General features: G+C 48.9%; 1 protein-coding gene across 1 annotated transcript in view; it reads left to right on the forward strand.

Annotated features, from left to right (window-relative positions):
• The window catches only part of hspg2 (heparan sulfate proteoglycan 2), a 643,156-nt gene that overhangs the window by 483,903 nt on the left and 134,032 nt on the right, over positions 1 to 25,221 (forward strand). Inside the window, 7 exon segments of the mRNA XM_070860710.1 lie at positions 4,095 to 4,230; positions 9,212 to 9,363; positions 10,478 to 10,607; positions 11,607 to 11,758; positions 13,305 to 13,434; positions 20,296 to 20,447; positions 20,961 to 21,090. Of these exon segments, the coding sequence (XP_070716811.1) occupies positions 4,095 to 4,230; positions 9,212 to 9,363; positions 10,478 to 10,607; positions 11,607 to 11,758; positions 13,305 to 13,434; positions 20,296 to 20,447; positions 20,961 to 21,090 (982 nt within the window).

The following is a 25,221-nucleotide window of genomic DNA, read 5'->3' on the forward strand; positions in this document are numbered from 1 at the left end:
GGGGGGTTACACTCTGGGTCAGTGGGTCGAGGGGGGTTACACTCTGGGTCAGTGGGTCGAGGGGGGGTTACACTCGGGGTCAGTGGGTCGAGGGGGGGTTACACTCTGGGTCAGTGGGTCGAGGGGGGTTACACTCTGGGTCAGTGGGTCGAGGGGGGGTTACACTCTGGGTCAGAGGGTCGAGGGGGGTTACACTCTGGGTCAGTGGGTCGAGGGGGGGTTACACTCGGGGTCAGTGGGTCGAGGGGGGGTTACACTCGGGGTCAGTGGGTCGAGGGGGGGTTACACTCGGGGTCAGAGGGTCGAGGGGGGTTACACTCGGGGTCAGTGGGTCGAGGGGGGGTTACACTCGGGGTCAGAGGGTCAGGGGGGTTACACTCGGGGTCAGTGGGTCGAGGGGGGTTACACTCTGGGTCAGAGGGTCGAGGGGGGTTACACTCGGGGTCAGTGGGTCGAGGGGGGTTACACTCGGGGTCAGTGGGTCGAGGGGGGGTTACACTCGGGGTCAGAGGGTCAGGGGGGTTACACTCGGGGTCAGTGGGTCGAGGGGGGTTACACTCTGGGTCAGTGGGTCGAGGGGGGTTACACTCGGGGTCAGTGGGTCGAGGGGGGTTACACTCTGGGTCAGAGGGTCGAGGGGGGTTACACTCGGGGTCAGCGGGTCGAGGGGGGGTTACACTCTGGGTCAGTGGGTCGAGGGGGGGTTACACTCGGGGTCAGTGGGTCGAGGGGGGGTTACACTCGGGGTCAGAGGGTCGAGGGGGGTTACACTCGGGGTCAGTGGGTCGAGGGGGGGTTACACTCGGGGTCAGTGGGTCGAGGGGGGTTACACTCTGGGTCAGAGGGTCGAGGGGGGTTACACTCGGGGTCAGCGGGTCGAGGGGGGTTACACTCTGGGTCAGTGGGTCGAGGGGGGGTTACACTCTGGGTCAGTGGGTCGAGGGGGGTTATACTCGGGGTAAGAGGTTCGAGGGGGGGTTACACTCTGGGTCAGAGGGTCGAGGGGGGTTACACTCGGGGTCAGAGGGTCGAGGGGGGTTACACTCTGGGTCAGAGGGGCGAGGGGGGTTACACTTGGAGTCAGAGGGTCGAGGGGGGTTACACTCTGGGTCAGAGGGGCGAGGGGGGTTACACTCGGTGTCAGAGGATTGAGGGGGGGTTCCACCCGGGGCCAGAGGGTCAAGGGGGGGTTCCACCCGGGGTCAGAGGGTCGAGGGGGGGTTACACTCGGGGTCAGAGGGTCGAGGGGGGAGGTTACACTCGGGGTCAGAGGGTCGAGGGGGTTTACAGTCGGGGTCAGAGGGTCGAGGGGGGTTTACAGTCGGGGTCAGTGGGTCGAGGGGGGTTACACTCTGGGTCAGAGGGTCAAGGGGGTGGGTTACACTCTGGGTCAGAGGGTCAAGGGGGTGGGTTACACTCTGGGTCAGATGGTCAAGGGGGTAGTTTACACTCGGGGTCAGAGGGTCGAGGGGGGGTTACACTCTGGGTAAGAGGGTCGAAGGGGTGGGTGACACTCGGGGTCAGAGGGTCAAGGGGGGGTTTACACTTGGGGTCAGAGGGTCGAGGGGGGGTTACACTCGGGGTCAGAGGGTCCCGACTGCAGGGGTAGGAGCACTCATGAACCCACAGTTCTTCTCAGACGATCCCTCAGATCGAGGATGACTTGCTTCCACGCCAAAAAAGGATGAGTTGACAGGTGTTTCAATGAAGGACCGAATATTCCAGGTCCTGAACTACATATTGAAGGGTGGACGATGTCTGCGTGGATTTTTTTAACGCGGGGTGGCCGTTGCACACCAGGCACCACACGGGCTTGACAGAGCGAGGTCTTGGTCCAGTGGCAAGGGTTAACTAGGACGACTGGAGACCAGCTCTGCTGCACGGACCTAGTGCGCACACATATTGCAGTGTGGGCTGGCCCGTGCTGCCCCTGGGCCCCGATCACGTCCCTCTACAATCTCTCGTCGCTCCTTCGCCCCGACCTCGCCGCTCCTGCTGTACCTGCCCACGCTCCAATCACCGAGCTGGGTTATGGTGACGTCCAATTCAGTCGCCCTCCTGCACCAGCTCGCGCTGCTCCCTGGAATAGTATGCTCCTTTTAAGGCCCCAACTTGCCGCAGATGTTCCTCGAGGGTCTGGCCGCACTGAGATCCCACAGTACTGTAACTGCCACATCAGCTGATCCTGACCATAGTTTCTGAGGCAGGGATTTTGGAGGTGAATGCTTTCCATGAATAATACTGACCTCGCTCACTCCCCACCCCTCCCCATCCCCCATAAACCCATCCCCCGACCCTCCTTCTCCCCATCCCCCATAAACCCATCCCCCGACCCTTCCATTCCCCATCCCCGACCCTCCCTCTCCCCATCCCCCATAAACCCATCCCCCGACCCTCCCACTCCCCATCCCCCGACCCCATCCCCTGACCCTCCCACTCCCCATCCCCCGACCCTCCCACTCCCCATCCCCCATAAACCCATCCCCCGACCCTCCCACTCCCCATCCCCCGACCCTCCCACTCCCCATCCCCCGACCCTCCCACTCCCCATCCCCCGACCCTCCCACTCTCCATCCCCCATAAACCCATCCCCCAACCCTCCCACTCCCCATCCCCCGACCCTCCCTCTCCCCATCCCCCATAAACCCATCCCCCGACCCTCCCACTCCCCATCCCCCGACCCTCCCTCTCCCCATCCCCCATAAACCCATCCCCCGACCCTCCCTCTCCCCATCCCTCTCCCCATCCTCCGACCCTCCCTCTCCCCATCCCCCGACCCTCCCTCGCTCCCATTATCCCAGTTTACACTGGCCCCCATCCCCCCATGCAATTAATCCAAAATGCTAACCCTCACCTGTTGATCCCTCCACCGCCTCACCGCACCCGATCTCTGCCAACTCCTCCAGCCCTTCCCGAGCTCACTCTTCCTCTGCCTCCGCTGCTCCTACCTCTCCCCTTGTCTCTGTCCCACCATTGGTAACAGAGCCTGCAGCTGTCTGGGTCCTGCCCTCTCTGGAACTTCCTGCCCAACCCGCACCAGCTTTCTCCACTTGTTGAAACAATATCTTCTCAAAGCCCCTCCTACTCTCGGGAAGGATTTGACTCTTTGCTGGGCCAGCTTCTCCTGGGTCAGCCACGTGTTCCAAGCTGTGACTGCCCGCAGGCTGGTCTTGGGGTCCTCACAGTGGAGCCCAGCCGAGCCAATCCTGTCCTTGCCCATGTCCACACATGCATTTGCAGCAGGGCTGACTGGATGGTGATCAGAAGCCACACACTGGGGCCAGTTGTCCTCGTCGCTGAGACCGGCTCCTTCCGCGTAGACCAGGGATTGAGCCTGAGGTGGTTCTGGTCTAAACACTCGGCTTAAAGCACTCGCATATCCTGAGCTTGTGGACATTGTTCATTCTGGAACTTACAAGTCCTGTCTTTGTGGCTGGAACAATCCGGCTGCATCTGCATTGTGAGGCTGAGGGAATAGAGCTGCAACAAAAATACCTTTACAAAAATAGGGGAAGAGTCTGGTACATGTAAAAATGTATCCAAGCCCAGGGTTTCTGATACGCCGCAACTTCCAACAGCTGCCCTGTCAATCCTTGACTTGCTGTTTAAGCCCGTAGCAAGTGCACCCCCTGGTGGCTGGTGAAAGAGTGCTGGTTAAATATATAATGTGAATTAACCCATTAACATTTGAGTGCTAACTTTTGTTTGCTGCTTTTGAAATATTTTGCTGTGTTTTATTTTACCAAAGTATGTGACACTTCCACACAGGAGGTGCAAAGGACAGCCTGTTACTGAACAAATCTGCCCCAGTGCGGCTGTTCACAGCATGTTCATCACAGTTGCCAAGTATTGAAGAAGGATGGGGCAGGAGAGTTCCGATTGTTAGACGGGATATTTATATCGCAGATTGCATCAAATCCTGGTCAGCATGCTCACACTGTCATTCCACCTCCCTCCAGTGGAGGTGCTCTTTATAGGCATGTTCACATGGATGCAGACACTTATAATTGAGAACGCTGTAAGCGTTTATATCGATAGAAATACGTGGACCAACTTAGTGCCATGTGATGTATATTGCTTTTAATATTTTGCAGGCCAAGATTGAACGGACAGATATTGGGACTCTCATCATCCCCTCGATCACGGCTGACCAAGCTGGAACCTACATGTGTGTGGGAACCAATGCTGCTGGCTCCTCAGAAGGTCGCATAGAGGTGGCCGTGTTTACCCGTAGGTGCCAGTTTTCAAGAAGTCTGATGTTTATTTGCACCGATGCCTAAAATTGACTCCAATCCAGCTTCCCCTTGCTCTTGTGCTTACCTCTGATCTTCAATGTATCTTACTCCTCATCCTAACTTCAAGGACTGTACTTAGAAAAAAGCCATTTCAGATATTTCCTATCTGAGGGAAGATATTCCATTTCTACCAGGCCACAAGTAGCCTTCAAGGGAGCTGCCATTCTGGGTGGCCCAGTCAGAGAAGATGTGGGCAGTCGATGGATCCAATGGGTCTCCCACTAGCCAGGTAGCAGCTAATTCTGGTGCTTGAGGACAACTGAAAGGCTCAGTATCGCTGGGACTTGAGATAATCTTTGTAATTTGTCAAGGATGTCTCAGAGCGGGTGCAGGACATTCTGAAAAAGGAGGGAGAACAGCCAGTTGTCGTGGTGCACATTGGTACCAACGACATAGGTTTAAAAAAAAGGGATGAGGTCCTATGAGACGAATTTAAGGAGCTAGGAGCTAAATTAAAAAGTAGGACCTCAAAAGTAGTAATCTCGGGATTGCTATCAGTGCCACGTGCTAGTCAGAGTAGGAATCGCAGGATAGCGCAGATGAATATGTGGCTTGAGCAGTGGTGCAGCAGGGAGGGATTCAAATTCCTGGGGCATTGGAACCGGTTCTGGGGGAGGTGGGACCAGTACAAACCGGACGGTCTGCACCTGGGCAGGACCGGAACCAATGTCCTAGGGGGAGTGTTTGCTAGTGCTGTTGGGGAGGAGTTAAACTAATATGGCAGGGGGATGGGAACCAATGCAGGGAGACAGAGGGAAGCAAAAGACAGAAAGGAGATGAGTAAAAGTGGAGGGCAGAGAAACCCAAGGCAAAAAACAAGAAGGGCCACTGAATATAAAGGGGCTGCAGGAGGGGTCAAAACTAAAAATCATGGTTTAAAAACTAGGATTACCTAAATGCACGCAGCATTCGAAATAAAGTAAATGAGTTGACGGCACAAATCATTACAAATGGGTATGATTTGATGGCCATTACAGAAACATGGTTGCAGGGTGGCCAAGACTGGGAATTAAACATACAGGGGTATCCAACGATTCAGAAAGATAGACAAGAAGGGAAAGGAGGTGGGGTAGCTCTGTTAATAAAGGATGATATCAGGGCAGTTGTGAGAGACAATATTGGCTCTAATGAGCAAAATGTTGAATCATTGTGGGTGGAGATTAGAGATAGTAAGGGGAAAAAGTTACTGGTGGGCGTAGTTTATAGGCCCCCAAATAATAACTTCACGGTGGGGCGGGCAATAATCAAGGGAATAATGGAGGCATGTGAAAAAGGAACGTCAGTAATCATGGGGGATTTTAACCTACATATCGATTGGGCAACTCAAATCGCACGGGGTAGCCTGGAGGAGGAATTCATAGAATGCATACGGGATTGTTTCTTAGAACAATATGTTACAGAACCTACAAGGGAGCAAGCTATCTTAGATCTGGTCCTGTGTAATGAGACAGGAAAAATAAACTATCTCCTCGTAAAAGATCCTCTCTGAATGAGTGATCACAGTATGGTTGAATTTGTAATCCAGATTGAGGGTGAGGAAGTTGTGTTAGAAACGAGCGTACTATGCTTAAAGAAAGGGGACTACAGTGGGATGAGGGCAGAGTTGGCTAAAGTAGACTGGAAACACAGACTAAACGGTGGCACAATTGAGGAACAGTCGAGGATTTTTAAGGAGCTCTTTCATAATGCGCAACAAAAATATATTCCAGTGAAAAAGAAGGGCAGTAAGAGAAGGGATAACCAGCCGTGGATAACCAAGGAAATAAAGGAGAGTATCAAATCAAAGACCAATGCGTATAAGGTGGCCAAGGTTAGTGGGAAACTAGAGTATTGGGAAAATTTTAAACAACAGCAAAGAATTACTAAAAAAGCATTCAAGAAAGGAAAGATAGATTTCGAAGGTAAACTTGCGCAAAACATAAAAACAGATAGTAAAAGCTTTTACAGATATATAAAACGGAAAAAAGTGACTAAAGTAAATGTTGGTCCCTTAGAAGATGAGAAAGGGGGATTTAATAATGGGAAATGTGGAAATGGCTGAGACCTTAAACAATTATTTTACTTCGGTCTTCACAGTGGAAGACACAAAAACCATGCCAAAAATTGCTGGTCACGGGAATGTGGGAAGGGAGGACCTTGAGACAATCACTATCACTAGGGGGGTAGTGCTGGACAGGCTAATGGGACTCAAGGTAGACAAGTCCCGTGGTCCTGATGAAATGCATCCCAGGGTATTATAAGAGATGGCGGAAGTTATAGCAGATGCATTCGTTATAATCTACCAAAATTCTCTGGACTCTGGGGAGGTACCAGCGGATTGGAAAGCAGCTAATGTAACGCTTCTGTTTTAAAAAGGGGGCAGACAAAAGGCAGGTAACTATAGGCCGGTTAGTTTAACATCTGTAGTGGGGAAAATGCTTGAAACTATCATTAAGGAAGAAATAGCGGGACATCTAGATAGGAATAGTGCAATCAAGCAGACGCAGCATGGATTCATGAAGGGGAAATCATGTTTAACTAATTTACTAGAATTCTTTGAGGATATAACGAGCATGGTGGATAGAGGTGTACCGATGTATGTGGTGTATTTAGATTTCCAAAAGGCATTCGATAAGGTGCCACACAAAAGGTTACTGCAGAAGATAGAGGTACGCGGAGTCAGAGGAAATGTATTAGCATGGATAGAAAATTGGCTGGCGAACAGAAAGCAGAGAGTCGGGATAAATGGGTCCTTTTCGGGTTGGAAATCGGTGGTTCATGGTGTGCCACAGGAATCGGTGCTGGGACCACAACTGTTTCCAATATACATAGATGACCTGGAAGAGGGGACAGAGTGTAGTGTAACAAAATTTGCCGATGACACTAAGATTAGTGGGAAAGCGGGTTGTGTAGAAGACACAGAGAGGCTGCAAAGAGATTTGGATAGGTTAAGCGAATGGGCGAAGGTTTGGCAGATGGAATTCAATGTCGGAAAGTGTGAGGTCATCCACCTTGGGGAAAAAAAACAGTAAAAGGGAATATTATTTGAATGGGGAGAAATTACAACATGCTGAGATGCAGAGGGACCTGGGGGTCCTTGTGCATGAATCCCAAAAAGTTAGTTTGCAGGTGCAGCAGGTAATCAGGAAGGCGAATGGAATGTTGGCCTTCATTGCGAGAGGGTTGGAGTACAAAAGCAGGGAGGTCCTGCTGCAACTGTATAGGGTATTGGTAAGGCCGCACCTGGAGTACTGCGTGCAGTTTTGGTCACCTTACTTAAGGAACAATATACTGGCTTTGGAGGGGATACAGAGACGATTCACTAGGCTGATTCCGGAGATGAGGGGGTTACCTTATAATGATAGATTGAGTAGACTGGGTCTTTACTCGTTGGAGTTCAGAAGGATGAGGGGTGATCTTATAGAAACATTTAAAATCATGAAAGGGATCGACAAGATAGAGGCAGAGAGCTTGTTTGCACTGGTAGGGGAGGCTAGAACTAGGGGGCACAGCCTCAAAATACGGGGGAGCCAATTTAAAACCGAGTTGAGAAGGAATTTCTTCTCCCAGAGGGTTGTGAATCTGTGGAATTCTCTGCCCAAGGAAGCAGTTGAGGCTAGCTCATTGAATGTATTCAAGTCACAGATAGATAGATTTTTAACCAATAAGGGAATTAAGGGTTACAGGGAGCGGGCGGGTAAGTGGAGCTGAGTCCACGGCCAGATCAGCCATGATCGTATTGAATGGCGGAGCAGGCTCGAGGGGCTAGATGACCTACTCCTGTTCCTAATTCTTATGTTCTTCTGTTCTTATGAACAAGCCCTTGACTTAAAAAAAATAACTAGAAAGCAAATCACATCACAGCAAAAAAGGACTCACACTGACACCAAATAAGTTGCCTTTTCAGCTCATTAAACCTGGAAGTCAGTCTTGTTCAGACACGGATTTCGTCTGTCTGGGTCAGCGAAACCCCGCTTCAACTGTCAAACAACCAGGGATGTCCGACTACAGGCACATAATGTCGTCCATTGCTTTCACCTCACAAGGTTTGATTAGTGGGCTTGGGTCTGGTGTAGAGTTTATTCTCAGAGTTTCACTCCAGAGGTAGCTTCATGCAAGCTTCATAACACAATACAGTTTCCTGTAGGTTTGTTCTGCCCCATGTTGTGTATTTTGTGCTTGTTAAAGAGTAAGTTTACATCAAGTACAATCCCTGCAAGAGTCTCCATGACGTGAAATAGGATTGTCATTTGCAGTTGTGGTGGTATTATAATCTAACAATCGGTTAAGTAACTATCCTCCCTTTCTCTGGTTTCTCTTCAAAACAGGCAGACACAAACCATCGATGTATCTTTAATGTCTAATTAGTTGATCTGTCATCGCAACTTCCCATTATAAGTTCTACATCCACATTATAATAGAAACCATGTAATGAAATCCTGCTGTAATTACACTTCCCACAGTTATTGTCATAAACATTACCAGGAACCTTGGCCATTGAACATTTGGAAACCTAAAGCACTGTTTTGATTGGAATCCACCCAAACTCATTTGATGAAAGATAAGCTACAGGTGCTCTGGTTCCGCTCACCATTAACCAAACCCCATAAATAGTAAACAACGTTTGGGCCATGCTCAAAATGCTCATTTAGAAATTATGGGCACCTTAAAATGCTATTTACTGAAATAAATCATTGAAGTACATTTGCACCTGCAGTGCCTTCTATAATTATGGCCCTTTTAATTTATAGTCTCTGCTCTTACTAAATGCCTGTTTTATAGTGAAATTTCTCCGATTCATCACACATTAAATTGCGTTTGAAGAGTAATGACTTGTGCGAGCAGTCAGTACGTGTGTGGGTTTTCTCATCATGTTTCCACGCAGGAGAATATTTTTGTATCACATTTTGACGTGTTTGTCTCTGGTCTCCCCGTAGTGCAAGGATCTGTACCAATGGTCAGAATACAGCCCTCCCCCGCCTCAGTCACAGAGGGAGAAATGCTGGAGTTATACTGTCAGGTGACAGGGGACCCTCGGCCCGAGATAACATGGCGCAGGACAAGTGGTTACCTAACGGCCAATCACCAGGTACGCAATTCTGATCATGCAGGAATCGTAGATTGTGGTTGGAGAGGGAGATTCCGCAGCTTTTCCCCATCGCACGCTACAAAGAAAAGCAGGGCAGTTCTCCCCGTGTCCTGGCCAATATTTATCTCTCAACCATCATCACCACCACAGATGATCTTGTCATTTATTTCATTGCTGTTTGTGGGAGCTTGCTGTGCGCAAATTGGCTGCTGCGTTTCCCACATTACAGCAATGGCTACACTCCCAAAGTACCAAATTAGTTGTAAAGTGCTCTAGAACATCCTGAGGTCATGAAAGGTGCTATATAAACACGTCCTTTCTCTTTCTGGGTCACTGGCCAATAATCAGGAGAGGGAATCCTGACTGTTTTTCTTCAGATCACGGAGAAGTACAGATGACGAGGTGCCATGCGGTTCCGTACACGACAGTATATGTCTGAGTGCTCAACACCACCTGAGAAATGTTGCGATCAGTATTCCCGTTAAGCTGCAGAGCCGGGCAACTCTCTGGACCTCCCACGCATCCAGCCCGCCGGCTTCTCAATGGTGAAACCCGCAATCGCATTACGTTCAATGGGCCGCACAGCCCCTTAAAGGGGCCACGCACCCAAAAACATTAACAGGAGCATTGGTTGTGGCTGCCAGCCGTTGCTCAGTGGGTAGCACTCTCGCCTCTGAGTCAGAAGGTCGTGGGTTCAAGTCCCACTCCAGGGACTTGAACATATTAATCTAGGCTGACACTCCCAGTGCAGTACTGAGGGAGCGCTGCACTATCGGAGGTGCTGTATTTCAGATGAGACGTTAAACCAAGGCCCCGTCTGCTCTCTCAGGTGGACGTAAAGATCCCATGGCCACTATTTTGAAGAAGAGCAGGGGAGTTATCCCCGGTGTCCTGGGGCCAATATTTATCCCTCAATCAACATAACAAAGAACAGATTATCTGGTCATTATCACATTGCTGTGTGTGGGAGCTTGCTGTGCACAAATTGGCTGCCGCGTTTCCCACAGTACAACAGTGACTACACTCCAAAAGTACTTCATTGGCTGTGAAGCGATTTGGGACGTCCGGTGGTCGTGAAAGGCGCTATATAAATGCAAGTGTTTTGATGGTGTAGGTGCAGGGCCCCGTGCTGCGCATTGGGCAAGCCACGCGTGCTGATGCTGGCGATTACATCTGCCACGCTGAAAACAACCTCGGAATGCAGCAGGTCGCAGTGTCTGTGTCGGTCACCTCCGGCGTTACCCGTAAGTAAAACAGTCAATCTTACCAAGTATTATTGCATCATTTCTGCCCCTTTTATTCTAACGATCGGCACAGCAGCTTGGTATTGTCACATTCACTGATTCCAAGACTTTTGGAGTTGTTGAATAGGCGTGTAATGATCGAGAACTTGGGACTGTTGTAGGAGGGGAGATGTAGTCCTTCAGTCAGTTATGCATTTTTAATCTAGCAGTGGTGTTCGAATGCTTAAGGAAGTTGAGTTCAAAACCAGTGAGGTTTGCAAAAATACTTCTCAAGCTCTTCAAGCACTGGAACTGTAAGTGGGGAAAGCTGTCAAGGTGATGGAGAGGGTACAGGAGAGGCTCGCCATGGTGATACCAAGGAATAAAGTTTTAGTTATGAGAGGACATTTGAGAAAGTCGGGCTTGTTTGATTACAGCAGAAGGGAACTGATAGCGGAGTTGGAACACTTTGTGGGGTAAATCGAGAGAAACTTGTTGAACTGGTCAGTGAGTCGATAACTGGTGGCCATAAATTTGAGATCATCCCCAAACTAACAAAGTGAGAGTGGAACCAGTGGACATAAAGGAGATTAAAACATTACAAATATCTGAACCAATGAAGTAGATGATTAATTAACAGCACAGGATTTAATGCAGATTGGTTTAATGCAAGGCAGATTCAGAATGTGAGAGACCGGGAAACAGCTGGATGGTTCCAAGCCAATATCATCAAATAAAGGACAGTTCACTACAAATCCATGGCATGTCCAATCAGTGAAGAGGCCACTGCTGGACTAATATGTACACAATCGACACGATATCTTCAGAAAAACATTAAAACAAAATAACTTTCATTATTTAAAACCAGTTACAGGTAGCTCAGCAATATGGTTCCATCCTTCAATATTATATCCATTGTTGTGTCTCATTGCAAGAAAAGTATCTGCGATACAGCCAATGACAACATCTTCATCTGTTTGTCTCATTAAAAAAAGCTCTTCTGCTCCCCCCCCCCCACAGCACAAAGAATGCCCCCGACAGTGAGGGTTCACCCCTCGCCCAGCTCGGTAACGGAGGGGGAAATGCTGGAGTTACACTGCCAGGTCACAGGTCAGCCACAACCCAGGATCACATGGTACAGGGCAGCTGGCTCCCTGACAACCAATCACCAGGTAGGTGAAGGTGGTGGAACAACCCTGGGTTTTGTGGCAAATTATTTCATCTGGACATAATCTGTTAAGTATGGAAGAACTCCACAAGACTGAGTACTGTGAGCTAAAACTGATGTGACCTTAGTCTCTTTAATACAACTCCAGAGTGCCTGAGCAGCATGACAGACAACCTTTATTCTCCCTTGCACGAGGTGTGCAGGTGACCCTTGGGCCTCCAACAGTTGCGCCCTCCGGTGGCCAGTCTTGCACAGTTACAATGTTTACATACATAACATAATCGGTGGGAGATCTAAAGTTTAACATCACTGTTGTTGAAGCAGACATTGCTTCCAAGAAAGCGGCAAATCAAATCGCCTCAACTCCCAAACGTTGGCACGGTGAAAGTACAGCCGGCCTCCATAGCAACCCGGGACTACACCCAAGTGGTGGTTCGTTATGTATGAGGCTGGACAGGCTGACCGACTCGGTGGGGCATCATCCTACATGCACATCTTCCCTCACCGGGAATCCTGCCTGCGTTTTCCTTTCATGTTTTCATTTCAGTTCCTCGGTCACAGAAGAGCAATCAGCAAGTGTCGGTCCATATTCCTCGTGTTGTAGTGCTCAATATATGTGTGAATGGCGCAGGGCTCAGTGTGTGTGTGAATGGTGCAGGGCTCAGTGTGTGAATGGTGTAGTAATCAGTGTGTGTGTGAATGGCGCAGGGCTCAGTGTGTGAATGGCGCAGGGCTCAGTGTGCGAATGGCGCAGGGCTCAGTGTGTGAATGGCGCAGGGCTCAGTGTGTGAATGGCGCAGGGCTCAGTGTGTGAATGGCGCAGGGCTCAGTGTGTGAATGGCGCAGGGCTCAGTGTGTGAATGGCGCAGGGCTCAGTGTGTGAATGGCGCAGGGCTCAGTGTGTGAATGGCGCAGGGCTCAGTGTGTGAATGGCGCAGGGCTCAGTGTGTGAATGGCGCAGGGCTCAGTGTGTGAATGGCGCAGGGCTCAGTGTGTGAATGGTGTAGTAGTCAGTGTGTGTGTGAATGGCGCAGGGCTCAGTGTGTGAATGGCGCAGGGCTCAGTGTGTGAATGGCGCAGGGCTCAGTGTGTGAATGGCGCAGGGCTCAGTGTGTGAATGGCGCAGGGCTCAGTGTGTGAATGGCGCAGGGCTCAGTGTGTGAATGGCGCAGGGCTCAGTGTGTGAATGGTGTAGTAGTCAGTGTGTGTGTGAATGGCGCAGGGCTCAGTGTGTGAATGGCGCAGGGCTCAGTGTGTGAATGGCGCAGGGCTCAGTGTGTGAATGGCGCAGGGCTCAGTGTGTGAATGGTGTAGTAGTCAGTGTGTGTGTGAATGGCGCAGGGCTCAGTGTGTGAATGGCGCAGGGCTCAGTGTGTGAATGGTGTAGTAGTCAGTGTGTGTGTGAATGGCGCAGGGCTCAGTGTGTGAATGGCGCAGGGCTCAGTGTGTGAATGGCGCAGGGCTCAGTGTGTGAATGGCGCAGGGCTCAGTGTGAATGCGGAGAGCGGCCTGGGAGAGTGAGAGTAACCCAGCCTGTGATTTTCCTCTAGGTGCAGGGCCCCGTGCTGCGTATCCTTCACGTGACTCCCGCTGACGTCGGCGATTACATCTGCCGCGCTGAAAACATGCTGGGAACGCGGGAGGTCAAATTCTCCGTCTCGGTCACCTCCACATCATCCTGTATGTAACCCCTCGTTCTTTTAGTGTTTGATCTGCACCATCGTTTACTCTTTTTATGGCAATTTGTTGCACTGTTCCGCCCGGTCTAGACTGCTGTCGGGAGCCGAGGATTTCTGGTGGTGTTTCAAAAGTGTAACTTAAGTGGCCTCCAATATAGAGAAACAAACATAAGAACATAAGAATTAGGAACAGGAATAGGCCATCTAGCCCCTCGAGCCTGCTCTGCCATTCAACAAGATCATGGCTGATCTGGTCGTGGACTCAGCTCCACTTACCCGCACACTCCCCATAACCCTTAATTCCCTTATTGGTTAAAAATCTATCTATCTGTGACTTGAATACATTCAATGAGCTAGCCTCAACTGCTTCCTTGGGCAGAGAATTCCACAGATTCACAACCCTCTGGGAGAAGAAATTCCTTCTCAACTCGGTTTTAAATTGGCTCCCCCGTATTTTGAGGCTGTGCCCCCCAGTTCTAGTCTCCCCGACCAGTGGAAACAACCTCTCTGCCTCTATCTTGTCTATCCCTTTCATGATTTTAAATGTTTCTATCAGATCACCCCTCATCCTTCTGAACTCCAACGTGTAAAGACCCAGTCTACTCAATCTATCATCATAAGGTAACCCCCTCATCTCCGGAATCAGCCTAGTGAATCGTCTCTGTACCCCCTCCAAAGATAGTATATCCTTCCTTAAGTAAGGTGACCAAAACTGCACGCAGTACTCCAGGTGCGGCCTCACCAATACACTATACAGTTGCAGCAGGACCTCCCTGCTTTTGTACTCCATCCCTCTCGCAATTAAGGCCAACATTCCATTCGCCTTCCTGATTACCTGCTGCACCTGCAAACTAACTTTTTGGGATTCATGCACAAGGACCCCCAGGTCCCTCTGCACCGCAGCATGTTGTAATTTCTCCCCATTCAAATAATATTCCCTTTTACTGTTTTTTTCCCCAAGGTGGATGACCTCACACTTTCCGACATTGTATTCCATCTGCCAAACCTTAGCCCATTCGCTTAACCTATCTAAATCTCTTTGCAGCCTCTCTGTGTCCTCTACACAACCCGCTTTCCCACTAATCTTTGTGCCATCTGCAAATTTTGTTACACTACACTCTGTCCCCTCTTCCAGGTCATCTATGTATATTGGAAACAGTTGTGGTCCCAGCACCGATCCCTGTGGCACACCACTAACCACCGATTTCCAACCCAAAAAGGACCCATTTGTCCCGACTCTCTGCTTTCTGTTAGCCAGCCAATTCTCTATCCCTGCTAATACATTTCCTCTGACTCCGCGTACCTTTATCTTCTGCAGTAACCTTTTGTGTGGCACCTTATCGAATGCCTTTTGAAAATCTAAATACACCACATACATCGGTACACCTCTATCCACTATGCTTGTTATATCCTCAAAGAATTCCAGTAAATTAGTTAAACATGATTTCCCCTTCATGAATCCATGCTGCGTCTGCTTGATTGCACTATTCCTATCGAGATGTCCCGCTATTTCTTCCTTAATGATAGCTTCAAGCATTTTCCCCACTACAGATGTTAAACTAACCGGCCTATAGTTACCTGCCTTTTGTCTGCCCCCTTTTTAAAACAGAGGCGTTACATTAGCTGCTTTCCAATCCGCTGGTACCTCCCCAGAGTCCAGAGAATTTTGGTAGATTATAACGAATGCATCTGCTATAACTTCCGCCATCTCTTTTAATACCCTGGGATGCATTTCATCAGGACCAGGGGACTTGTCTACCTTGAGCCCCATTAGCCTGTCCAGCACTACCCCCTTAGTGATAGTGATTGTCTCAAGGTCCTCCCTTCCCACATTCCCGTGACCAGCAATTTTTGGCATGGTTTTTGTGTCTTCCACTGTGAAGACCGAAGCAAAATAATTGTTTAAGGTCTCAGCCATTTCCACATTTCCCATTATTAACTCCCCCTTCTCGTCTTCTAAGGGACCAACATTTACTTTAGTCACTCTTTTCCGTTTTATATATCTGTAAAAGTTTTTACTATCCGTTTTTATGTTTTGCGCAAGTTTATCTTCGTAATCTATCTTTCTTTTCTTTATTGCTTTCTTAGTCATTCTTTGCTGTCGTTTAAAATTTTCCTAATCGTCTATTTTCCCACTAACCTTGGCCACCTTATACGCATTGGTTTTTAATTTGATACTCTCCTTTATTTCCTTGGTTATCCACGGCTGGTTATCCCTTCTCTTACCGCCCTTCTTTTTCACTGGAATATATTTTTGTTGAGCACTGTGAAAGAGCTCCTTAAAAGTCCTCCACTGTTCCTCAATTGTCCCACCGTTTAGTCTGTGTTTCCAGTCTACTTTAGCCAACTCTGCCCTCATCCCACTGTAGTCCCCTTTGTTTAAGCATAGTACGCTCGTTTGAGACACTACTTCCTCACCCTCAATCTGTATTACAAATTCAACCATACTGTGATCATTCATTCCGAGAGGATCTTTTACTAGGAGATCGTTTATTATTCCTGTCTCATTACACAGGACCAGATCTAAGATCGCGTGCTCCCTTGTAGGTTCTGTAACATACTGTTCTAAGAAACAATCCCGTATGCATTCTATGAATTCCTCCTCCAGGCTACCCCGTGCGATTTGATTTGACCAATCGATATGTAGGTTAAAATCCCCCATGATTACTGCCGTTCCTTTTTCACGTGCCTCCATTATTCCCTTGATTATTGCCCGCCCCACCGTGAAGTTATTATTTGGGGGCCTATAAACTACGCCCACCAGTGACTTTTTCCCCTTACTATCTCTAATCTCCACCCACAATGATTCAACATTTTGTTCATTAGAGCCAATATCGTCTCTCACAACTGCCCTGATATCATCCTTTATTAACAGAGCTACCCCACCTCCTTTCCCTTCTTGTCTATCTTTCCGAATTGTCAGATATCCCTGTATGTTTAATTCCCAGTCTTGGCCCCCCTGCAACCATGTTTCTGTAATGGCCACCAAATCATATCCATTTGTAATGATTTGTGCCGTCAACTCATTTACTTTATTTCAAATGCTGCGTGCGTTTAAGTAGAGTGTTTTAATACTAGTTTTTAAACCATGATTTTTAGTTTTGACCCCTCCTGCAGCCCCTTTACATTCAGTGGCCCTTTCTGTTTTTTGCCACAAGATCTGGGATCCTTATAACTGAGAGTTTTATGACATTTTAATGTCAGTTGTGCAGAGGATATTCAAACATGTGATTAACGATAGTGACGGAGCACTGGGACAAATATAGGCAAATCACAAGGCGCCAACAGGACTTGGCTAGGTTAAGTCATGTCTGACTATTCGAGTTGGAATTTCTGAGGATAATTGATGAGGGAGACGAAGTTGTGTCTGGATGTCCTCATGGACCTCCAGCAGGCAATCGGTCAGTCTCCGCATCGATCAACAGCAAAACCGAGTGCACGGAATTGGAGGTAGCCTTTAGTCTTGGGTTGGAGATTGTTTGCTCGATGGGACACAGCGAGTGGGGGCCAAGGGCAGCATATTACAAATGTCCTTCCCCAGAGGTCTGCTCTGGGGCTGAAAGTTTCACTTTATTAATAACTTGGATGAAAAAATGGAGACATAGATTGACGTTTACAGGTGTCATTAAGTTGAGGACGGTCAGAAATAGTGCAGATGGGAGCAGGAAGCTTCAAAAGGACAAAGACAGATTAAGTGAGCGGGCGAAACTATGGCAGATGGAGTTTAATGTGGGGAAATGTGATGTCATCCACTTTGGACCGAAGAAAAATAAGTCGGAATATTTTCTATATGGCGAGAATCTAGGAACTGTAGAGGTGCAGAGTGATTTGGGAGACCAAGTACACAAACCATTTAAAGCCATTGCCGGGTACAAGAAGCACTCCAAAAGGTGAGTGGAATCTCGGGGGCTGGAATACACAGGGGAGAAAGTTGCCCTTCAATTGTACAGAGCTTCAGTCAGACCCCATGTGGACACTGCGTTCAGTCTGGGCATCACCCCTGGGGAAGGATATATCGGCCTCGGAGCGGGGGCAGTGCAGATTCACCAGACTCACCGGGGTTTACAGGGTTAAATGATGAGGAGAGGTTGAATAAACGGCTTATATTCCCTTGAGTTTCAAAGGTTTGGAGTGATCTAACTGAGGTGTTAAAAGGATTTGATGGGGTAGACACTATTTCTTCTGATGGGGAAATCAACAATGAGGGGCGATAATGTTAAAATTAGCACGCGGCCATTTCGGGGGGAAGTCAACAGTAAAAGGCCCCCCAAAAGGTTGCAGGTGCTGGGACAGCTGGGACTTTCAAGACTGAGGTTGATTGATTTTATTAGGTAAGGGTTTCAAGGGATATGGAGCTAAATCGGGTAAGTGGAGTTCAGGTAGATCAGCCATGATCGAATTGAACGGTGGAGCAGGCTCAAGGAGGTGAATGGCCTCCTCCTGTTCCTATGGGCCCAAGTTTCCACATGATTTGCGCCTGATTTTTTAGGAGAAAAGATTAAATAAACCATCTTCCTACCTGTGTGAAAGTGCTTCAGCCAGGGAGAATTCTGCAGCCGTTCGTTGCAGCTGAGCGGGAGGGGGGTGGGGGGAGGGGGGTGAGAGAAAGCCGTTCGTGCCGCTGAGCTGGAGGGGAGGGGGGGGGGAGGAGAAAGCGGTTTGTTGTTGTGGAGGGGAGGGAGGGGAAGGAGACAGCGGTTTGTTGCCGCGGAGGGGAGGGAGGGGAAGGAGACAGCGGTTTGTTGCCGCGGAGGGGAGGGAGGGGAAGGAGACAGCGGTTTGTTGCCGCGCAGGGGATGGAGGGGAAGGAGACAGCGGGTTGTTGTTGTGGAGGGGAGGGAGGGGAAGGAGACAGCGGGTTGTTGTTGTGGAGGGGAGGGAGGGGAAGGAGACAGCGGGTTGTTGTTGTGGAGGGGAGGGAGGGGAAGGAGACAGCGGGTTGTTGTTGTGGAGGGGAGGGAGGGGAAGGAGACAGTGAGAAGGGTAGCCTCAGTGCTGATGTGCTGATGGCAATGTGATTTTATTAAAAAATGTTCAAAAATTAAACAGCGACAAAGAACTACAAAAATGGCCGAGTGCCAATTTTTTTTTCACACTGAGCATGCGCGAACGCTTCAACGCGCACGCGCAGCGTTGCCGGCAGGAAAAAAACTAATTTAAATAGTACCCGCCCCCTCCCACTTACAAAATCGGCGCGAGTGTAGACTCCGCCCCCCTGGGCGCTGTGCCAAACAGACAAGGAGCTGCAAAGCGCTCGAGAATAGCGCGTTTTTTTTCTGGCGCCGTTTTAGGCGTGAAAAACGGGCGCCCAGCTCGGAGGGGCGCCCGTTTTTTATCCTGTGGAAACTTGGGCCCCATGTCCCTAACATGAGAGTGTCATAGCAGGATAGAACAGTCTTGCATGCCAGTTAGCCTTATATTGATGGGACAGAAAATGTTTGTGTTTTATATGTTCGAAGTTTCCAGTAAAGGTCCATCACCATCATCGGAATCGAGGAAGCCTTGCTTCCACTCTAAAAGTGAGTTCTCAGGTTGACTATACAGTCCGATACGGGAATTACAGTATCTGTCACAGGTGGGGCAGACAGTGGTTGAGGCAAAGGGTGGTTGGGACTGGTTTGCCGCACGCTCCTTCCGCTGTCTGCATTTGATTTCTGCACGCTTTTGGCAACGAGACTCAAGGTGCCCAGTGCCCTCCTGGATGCTCTTCCTCCACCTAGGGCGGTCTTTGGCCAGGAACTCCCAGGTGTCCGTGGTGAGGTCGCCCGCTGACGCCCTCCCCCACCCGCTGTCCCCTCTCCCCCCCCCCCCACCCTGCCCACTGCCCTTCCCTCCTCCGTCCACTGTCCCCTCCCCCGCTTGCTGGCTCCCCCTCCTCTCCCTCGCACACTGCTCTCCCCCCCCCCCCCTTCCCCACACACTGTCTCAGTCACTCTCCCTCTCTTCCCCCCCAACCCCATGTCTCGGCAATGGACAAAGCTCTCCCTCAGTGTCCAGAATGATGACGGGGGAAGTGTGGGGGTTACAGAGAGCAACAATGGAACAAAGAAAATAATCAGAAAGGCCAAGAGGAGGTTGATCAAATCTTACTGATGGTACAGAGGGAGATTTGGTCGTGACATTCATAAAGGAAGAAAGAACTTGCATTTTTGTCGTGCTTTGCTAGATCTCAGGACGTCCCAAAGCGCTTTCCATCCAGTGACGTAGTTTTGAAGTGCAGTCACTGCTGTGGTGCAGGAGAGGGTAAAACCGAGGGGAGCCGCTGAAGGAGTCTTTGGCTTTGGTCTTCAGAGTGAAGAAGAATTTGTTGACAATAGAAGAGGTAACGGGAAAACTGAAGGGAGACACTCAGGGATTCATTAGCTCATCCTTTAAATATCTGTAGTCAGATGGAAACCAGAATCTTGTCCAAGTACAAATGGTTTCCAATGAAGGATCGTGAGACCCGGTATCAATATTGGGGATGGTTCACGATACTTCCAGAATTGGTTAGGTCTGGGGATGGTGCTGGGGATTGGAAGGTAACCAACCAGACACCATTATTCAGTAATGACAAGGCAGCTCCCTCAGTACGGTACTGGACTGTCAACATAGATTCTGTGGATAGTTCCTAGTCACAGCCCTGGCTCAGGCACAAGACAGGCTCAGCCAGTTGACAAACATTTCTTCACAAAACGATCTGCCCGATGCATTGCCCCAGGAGGTCACAGGTACAAAGATGACTGAAATATTTAAACCTTTACTCAAACTACTGTAGTAAAGATCAATGCAAGAAACATATCTGTGATTCAACAAACAGCAGCCTCTGAATTGTCTGCTTTTGATCGATTTGTCTCATTCTGCTCCCCCCCCCCCCCCACAGCACAAAGAATGCCCCCGACAGTGAGAGTTCACCCCTCACCCAGCTCGGTAACGGAGGGAGAAATGCTGGAGTTACACTGCCAGGTCACAGGTCAGCCGCAACCCAGGATCACATGGTACAGGACAGCGGGCCCCCTGACAACCAATCACCAGGTCGGTGAAGCCCTATATTTGTGTTGTGTTATTTTTCTAACCATGAAAAACGTGTCCGTGGGAACTAGTTATCTGGCATTCTGTGTCTGTGAATGGCGCAGGGCTCAGTGTGTGAATGGCGCAGGGCTCAGTGTGTGAATGGCGCAGGGCTCAGTGTGTGAATGGGGCAGGCCTCAGTGTGTGAATGGCGCAGGGCTCAGTGTGTGAATGGCGCAGGGCTCAGTGTGTGAATGGCGCAGGGCTCAGTGTGTGAATGGCGCAGGGCTCAGTGTGTGAATGGCGCAGGGCTCAGTGTGTGAATGGCGCAGGGCTCAGTGTGTGAATGGCGCAGGGCTCAGTGTGTGAATGGCGCAGGGCTCAGTGTGTGAATGGCGCAGGGCTCAGTGTGTGAATGGCGCAGGGCTCAGTGTGTGAATGGCGCAGGGCTCAGTGTGTGAATGGCGCAGGGCTCAGTGTGAATGCGGAGAGCGGCCTGGGAGAGTGAGAGTAACCCAGCCTGTGATTTTCCTCTAGGTGCAGGGCCCCGTGCTGCGTATCCTTCACGTGACTCCCGCTGACGTCGGCGATTACATCTGCCGCGCTGAAAACATGCTGGGAACGCGGGAGGTCAAATTCTCCGTCTCGGTCACCTCCACATCATCCTGTATGTAACCCCTCGTTCTTTTAGTGTTTGATCTGCACCATCGCTTTCTCTTTTTATGGCAATTTGTTGCACTGTTCCGCCCGGTCTAGACTGCTGTCGGGAGCCGAGGATTTCTGGTGGTGTTTCAAAAGTGTAACTTAAGTGGCCTCCAATATAGAGAAACAAGATCTGGGATCCTATAACTGAGAGTTTTATAGCATGAGTATTATTGAAGGAAAGAGACAGACTTGTAGATCAGTAAAACTAATCTTAATAGGAGAAAAAAATGTTAAGAGCTTTATATGTTTACATTTACATAACCTGAGGAACAGAGTGCCTAAACATAATCACCCTGAATAAATAAATCAACTGGTTCTACCTCTTTAATCTCCTGATATTCTGAGGTGCTAACTGAAGTAGTGCATGAGAGCTCGCCAAGGAATACTGCTAACTTGGGATTCCAGCAGGCCTTTGATATAATTCCATGTCAGCCTTTTGAGGATGATTCCCACGTTGGCACATCAGCCAGTCAGACTGAGAACCGGCTTGACAGTCGGAAGTAGAAGATGCCAATAACTGGGAAAGCTCCCTGTGAGAGACGCCGCCTAGCCAAGTTCTGCGGAGGCGGCTGTCGGAGTCCCTCCTCCCGTCACTCGTTACAATGGTCATAAAGGATTCTCTGCCTCAGAGGCTGGAAGATCCACGGAGCTCAGCTGAGCTCACAGGATGTGCAATGGGGCAGGCAAGTGGCAAATGAACATCAATACTGATCAATGTAAAATACTGCAGCTTGGTCAAAATATTTGCATTGCAAGTATTCAAAAAAGGAACGTATTGATAGAGAGACATACAGAATGGCACCTGTAATGTATTTGCTTCATGGGTTCTTTTCTAAAGAATTTATAGCAACACATTGCTATTAAGAACGAGTTGGTTTATTAGCAAAGGTTTAACAATCACACTACACATTACCAGTTCACCCACCAGGCTCACAACCACCTGCCTCGTCGTGGATCCCCTGAACCCAACTGGCTGGGGTTTTATTGAGTCTTGTGAACATCATGTGACTGGCTAAGTCCCTCCCACCTCAACAGCTCTACAACTATTTTGTTGGCTACAAACCTGCGAGCATACTCGGGTGTATACATTGCAGCAACAAGTGGTTGATTCACCACTTTCAAGCAATCGTCAATGTGGTAGGTCCATTTCAAGAAGCGAATAGAATGCTGGGATATTAACATAGAAACATAGAAAACATAGAAACATTGAAAAATGGTGCAGGAGTAGGCCATTCGGCCCTTCTAGCCTGCACCGCCATTCAATGAGTTGGTGGCTGAACATGCAACTTCAGTACCCCCTTCCTGCTTTCTCGCCATACCCCTTGATTCCCCCTAGTAGTAAGGACTTCATCTAACTCCCTTTTGAATATATTTAGTGAATTGGCCTCAACAACTTTCTGTGGTAGAGAATTCCACAGGTTCACCACTCTCTGGGTGAAGAAGTTTCTCCTCATCTCGGTCCTAAATGGCTTAACCCTTATCCTTAGACTGTGACCCCTGGTTCTGGACTTCCCCAACATTGGGAACATTCTTCCTGCATCTAACCTGTCAGAATTTTAAACGTTTCTATGAGGTCCCCTCTCATTCTTCTGAACTCCAGTGAATACAAGCCCAGTTGATCCAGTCTTTCTTGATAGGTCAGTCCCGCCATCCCGGGAATCAGTCTGGTGAACCTTCGCTGCACTCCCTCAATAGCAAGAATGTCCTTCCTCAAGTTAGGAGACCAAAACTGTACACAATACTCCAGGTGTGGCCTCACCAAGGCCCTGTACAACTGTAGCAACACCTCCCTGCCCCTGTACTCAAATCCCCTCACTATGAAGGACAACATGCCATTTGCTTTCTTAACCGCCTGCTGTAGCTGCATGCCAACCTTCAATGACTGATGTATCATGACACCCAGGTCTCGTTGCACCTCCCCTTTTCCTAATCTGTCAGCATTCAGATAATAGTCGGTCTCTCTGTTTTTACCATCAAAGTGGATAACCTCACATTTATCCACATTATACTTCATCTGCCATGCATTTGCCCACTCACCTAACCTATCCAAGTCACTCTGCAGCCTCATAGCATCCTCCTCGCAGCTCACACTGCCACCCAACTTAGTGTCATCCGCAAATTTGGAGATACTACATTTAATCCCCTCATCTAAATCATTAATGTACAGTGTAAACAGCTGGGGCCCCAGCACAGAACCTTGCGGTACCCCACTAGTCACTGCCTGCCATTCTGAAAAGCACCCATTTACTCCTACTCTTTGCTTCCTGTCTGACAACCAGTTCTCAATCCACGTCAGCACACTACCCCCAATCCCATGTGCTTATAATCTCTTGTGTGGGACCTTGTCGAAAGCCTTCGAAAGTCCAAATATACCACATCAACTAGTTCTCCCTTGTCCACTCTACTGGAAACATCCTCAAAAAAATTCCAGAAGATTTGTCAAGCATGATTTCCCTTTCACAAATCCATGCTGACTTGGACCTATCATGTCACCTCTTTCCAAATGCACTGCTATGACATCCTTAATAATTGATTCCATCATTTTACCCACTACCGATGTCAGGCTGACATAATTCCCTGTTTTCTCTCTCCCTCCTTTTTTAAAAAGTGGGGTTACATTGGCTACCCTCCAGTCGATAGGAACTGATCCAGAGTCAATGGAATGTTGGAAAATGACTGTCAATGCATCCGCTATTTCCAAGGCCTCCTCCTTAAGTACTCTGGGATGCAGTCCATCAGGCCCTGGGGATTTATCGGCCTTCAATCCCATCAATTTCTCCAACACAATTTCCCGACTAATAAGGATTTCCCTCAGTTCCTCCTCCTTACTAGACCCTCTGATCCCTTTTATATCCGGAAGGTTGTTTGTGTCCTCCTTAGTGAATACCGAACCAAAGTACTTGTTCAATTGGTCTGCCATTTCTTTGTTCCCCGTTATGACTTCCCCTGATTCTGACTGCAGGGGACCTACATTTGTCTTTACTAACCTTTTTCTCTTTACATATCTATAGAAACTTTTGCAATCCGTCTTAATGTTCCCTGCAAGCTTCTTCTCGTACTCCATTTTCCCTGCCCTAATCAAACCCTTTGTCGTCCTCTGCTGAGTTCTAAATGTCTCCCAGTCCCCGGGTTCGCTGCTATTTCTGGCCAATTTGTATACCACTTCCTTGGCTTTAATACTATCCCTGATTTCCCTTGATAGCCGCGGTTGAGCCACCTTCCCTTTTTTATTTTTACGCCAGACAGGGATGTACAATTGTTGTAGTTCATCCATGCGGTCTCTAAATGTCTGCCATTACCCATCCACAGTCAACCCCTTAAGTATCATTCGCCAATCTATCCTAGCCAATTCACGCCTCATACCTTCAAAGTTACCCTTCTTTAAGTTTTGGACCATGGTCTCTGAATTACCTGTTTCATTCTCTATCCTAATGCAGAATTCCACCATATTATGGTCACTCTTCCCCAAGGGGCCTCGCACAACGAGATTGCTAATTAATCCTCTCTCATTACACAACACCCAGTCTAAGATGGCCTCCCCCCTTGTTGGTTCCTCGACATATTGGTCTAGAAAACCATCCCTTATGCACTCCAGGAAGTCCTCCTCCACCGTATTGCTTCCAGTTTGGCTAGCCCAATCTATGTGCATATTAAAGTCACCCATTATAACTGCTGCATCTTTATTGCATGCACCCCTAATTTCCTGTTTGATGCTCTCTCCAACATCACTACTACTGTTTGGAGGTCTGTACACAACTCCCACAACGGCCCCTCGAGCCTGCTCCACCATTCAATAAGATCATGGCTGATCTGATCATGGACTCAGCTCCACTTCCCTGCCCGCTCCCCATAACCCCTTATCCCCTTATCGTTTAAGAAACTGCCTATTTCTGTTTTAAATCCATTCAATGTCCCAGCTTCCACAGCTCTCTGAGGCAGTGAATTCCAGATTTACAGCCCTCTGAGAGAAGAAATTTCGCCTCATCTCAGTTTTAAATAGGCGGCCCCTTATTCTAAGATTATGCCCCCTAATTCTGGTCTCCCCTATCAGTGGAAACATCCTGTCTGTATCCACCCCGTCAAGCCCCCTCAT

The sequence above is a fragment of the Pristiophorus japonicus genome, chromosome 18 (assembly GCF_044704955.1).
Source record: "Pristiophorus japonicus isolate sPriJap1 chromosome 18, sPriJap1.hap1, whole genome shotgun sequence".
Taxonomy (NCBI): domain Eukaryota; kingdom Metazoa; phylum Chordata; class Chondrichthyes; family Pristiophoridae; genus Pristiophorus; species Pristiophorus japonicus.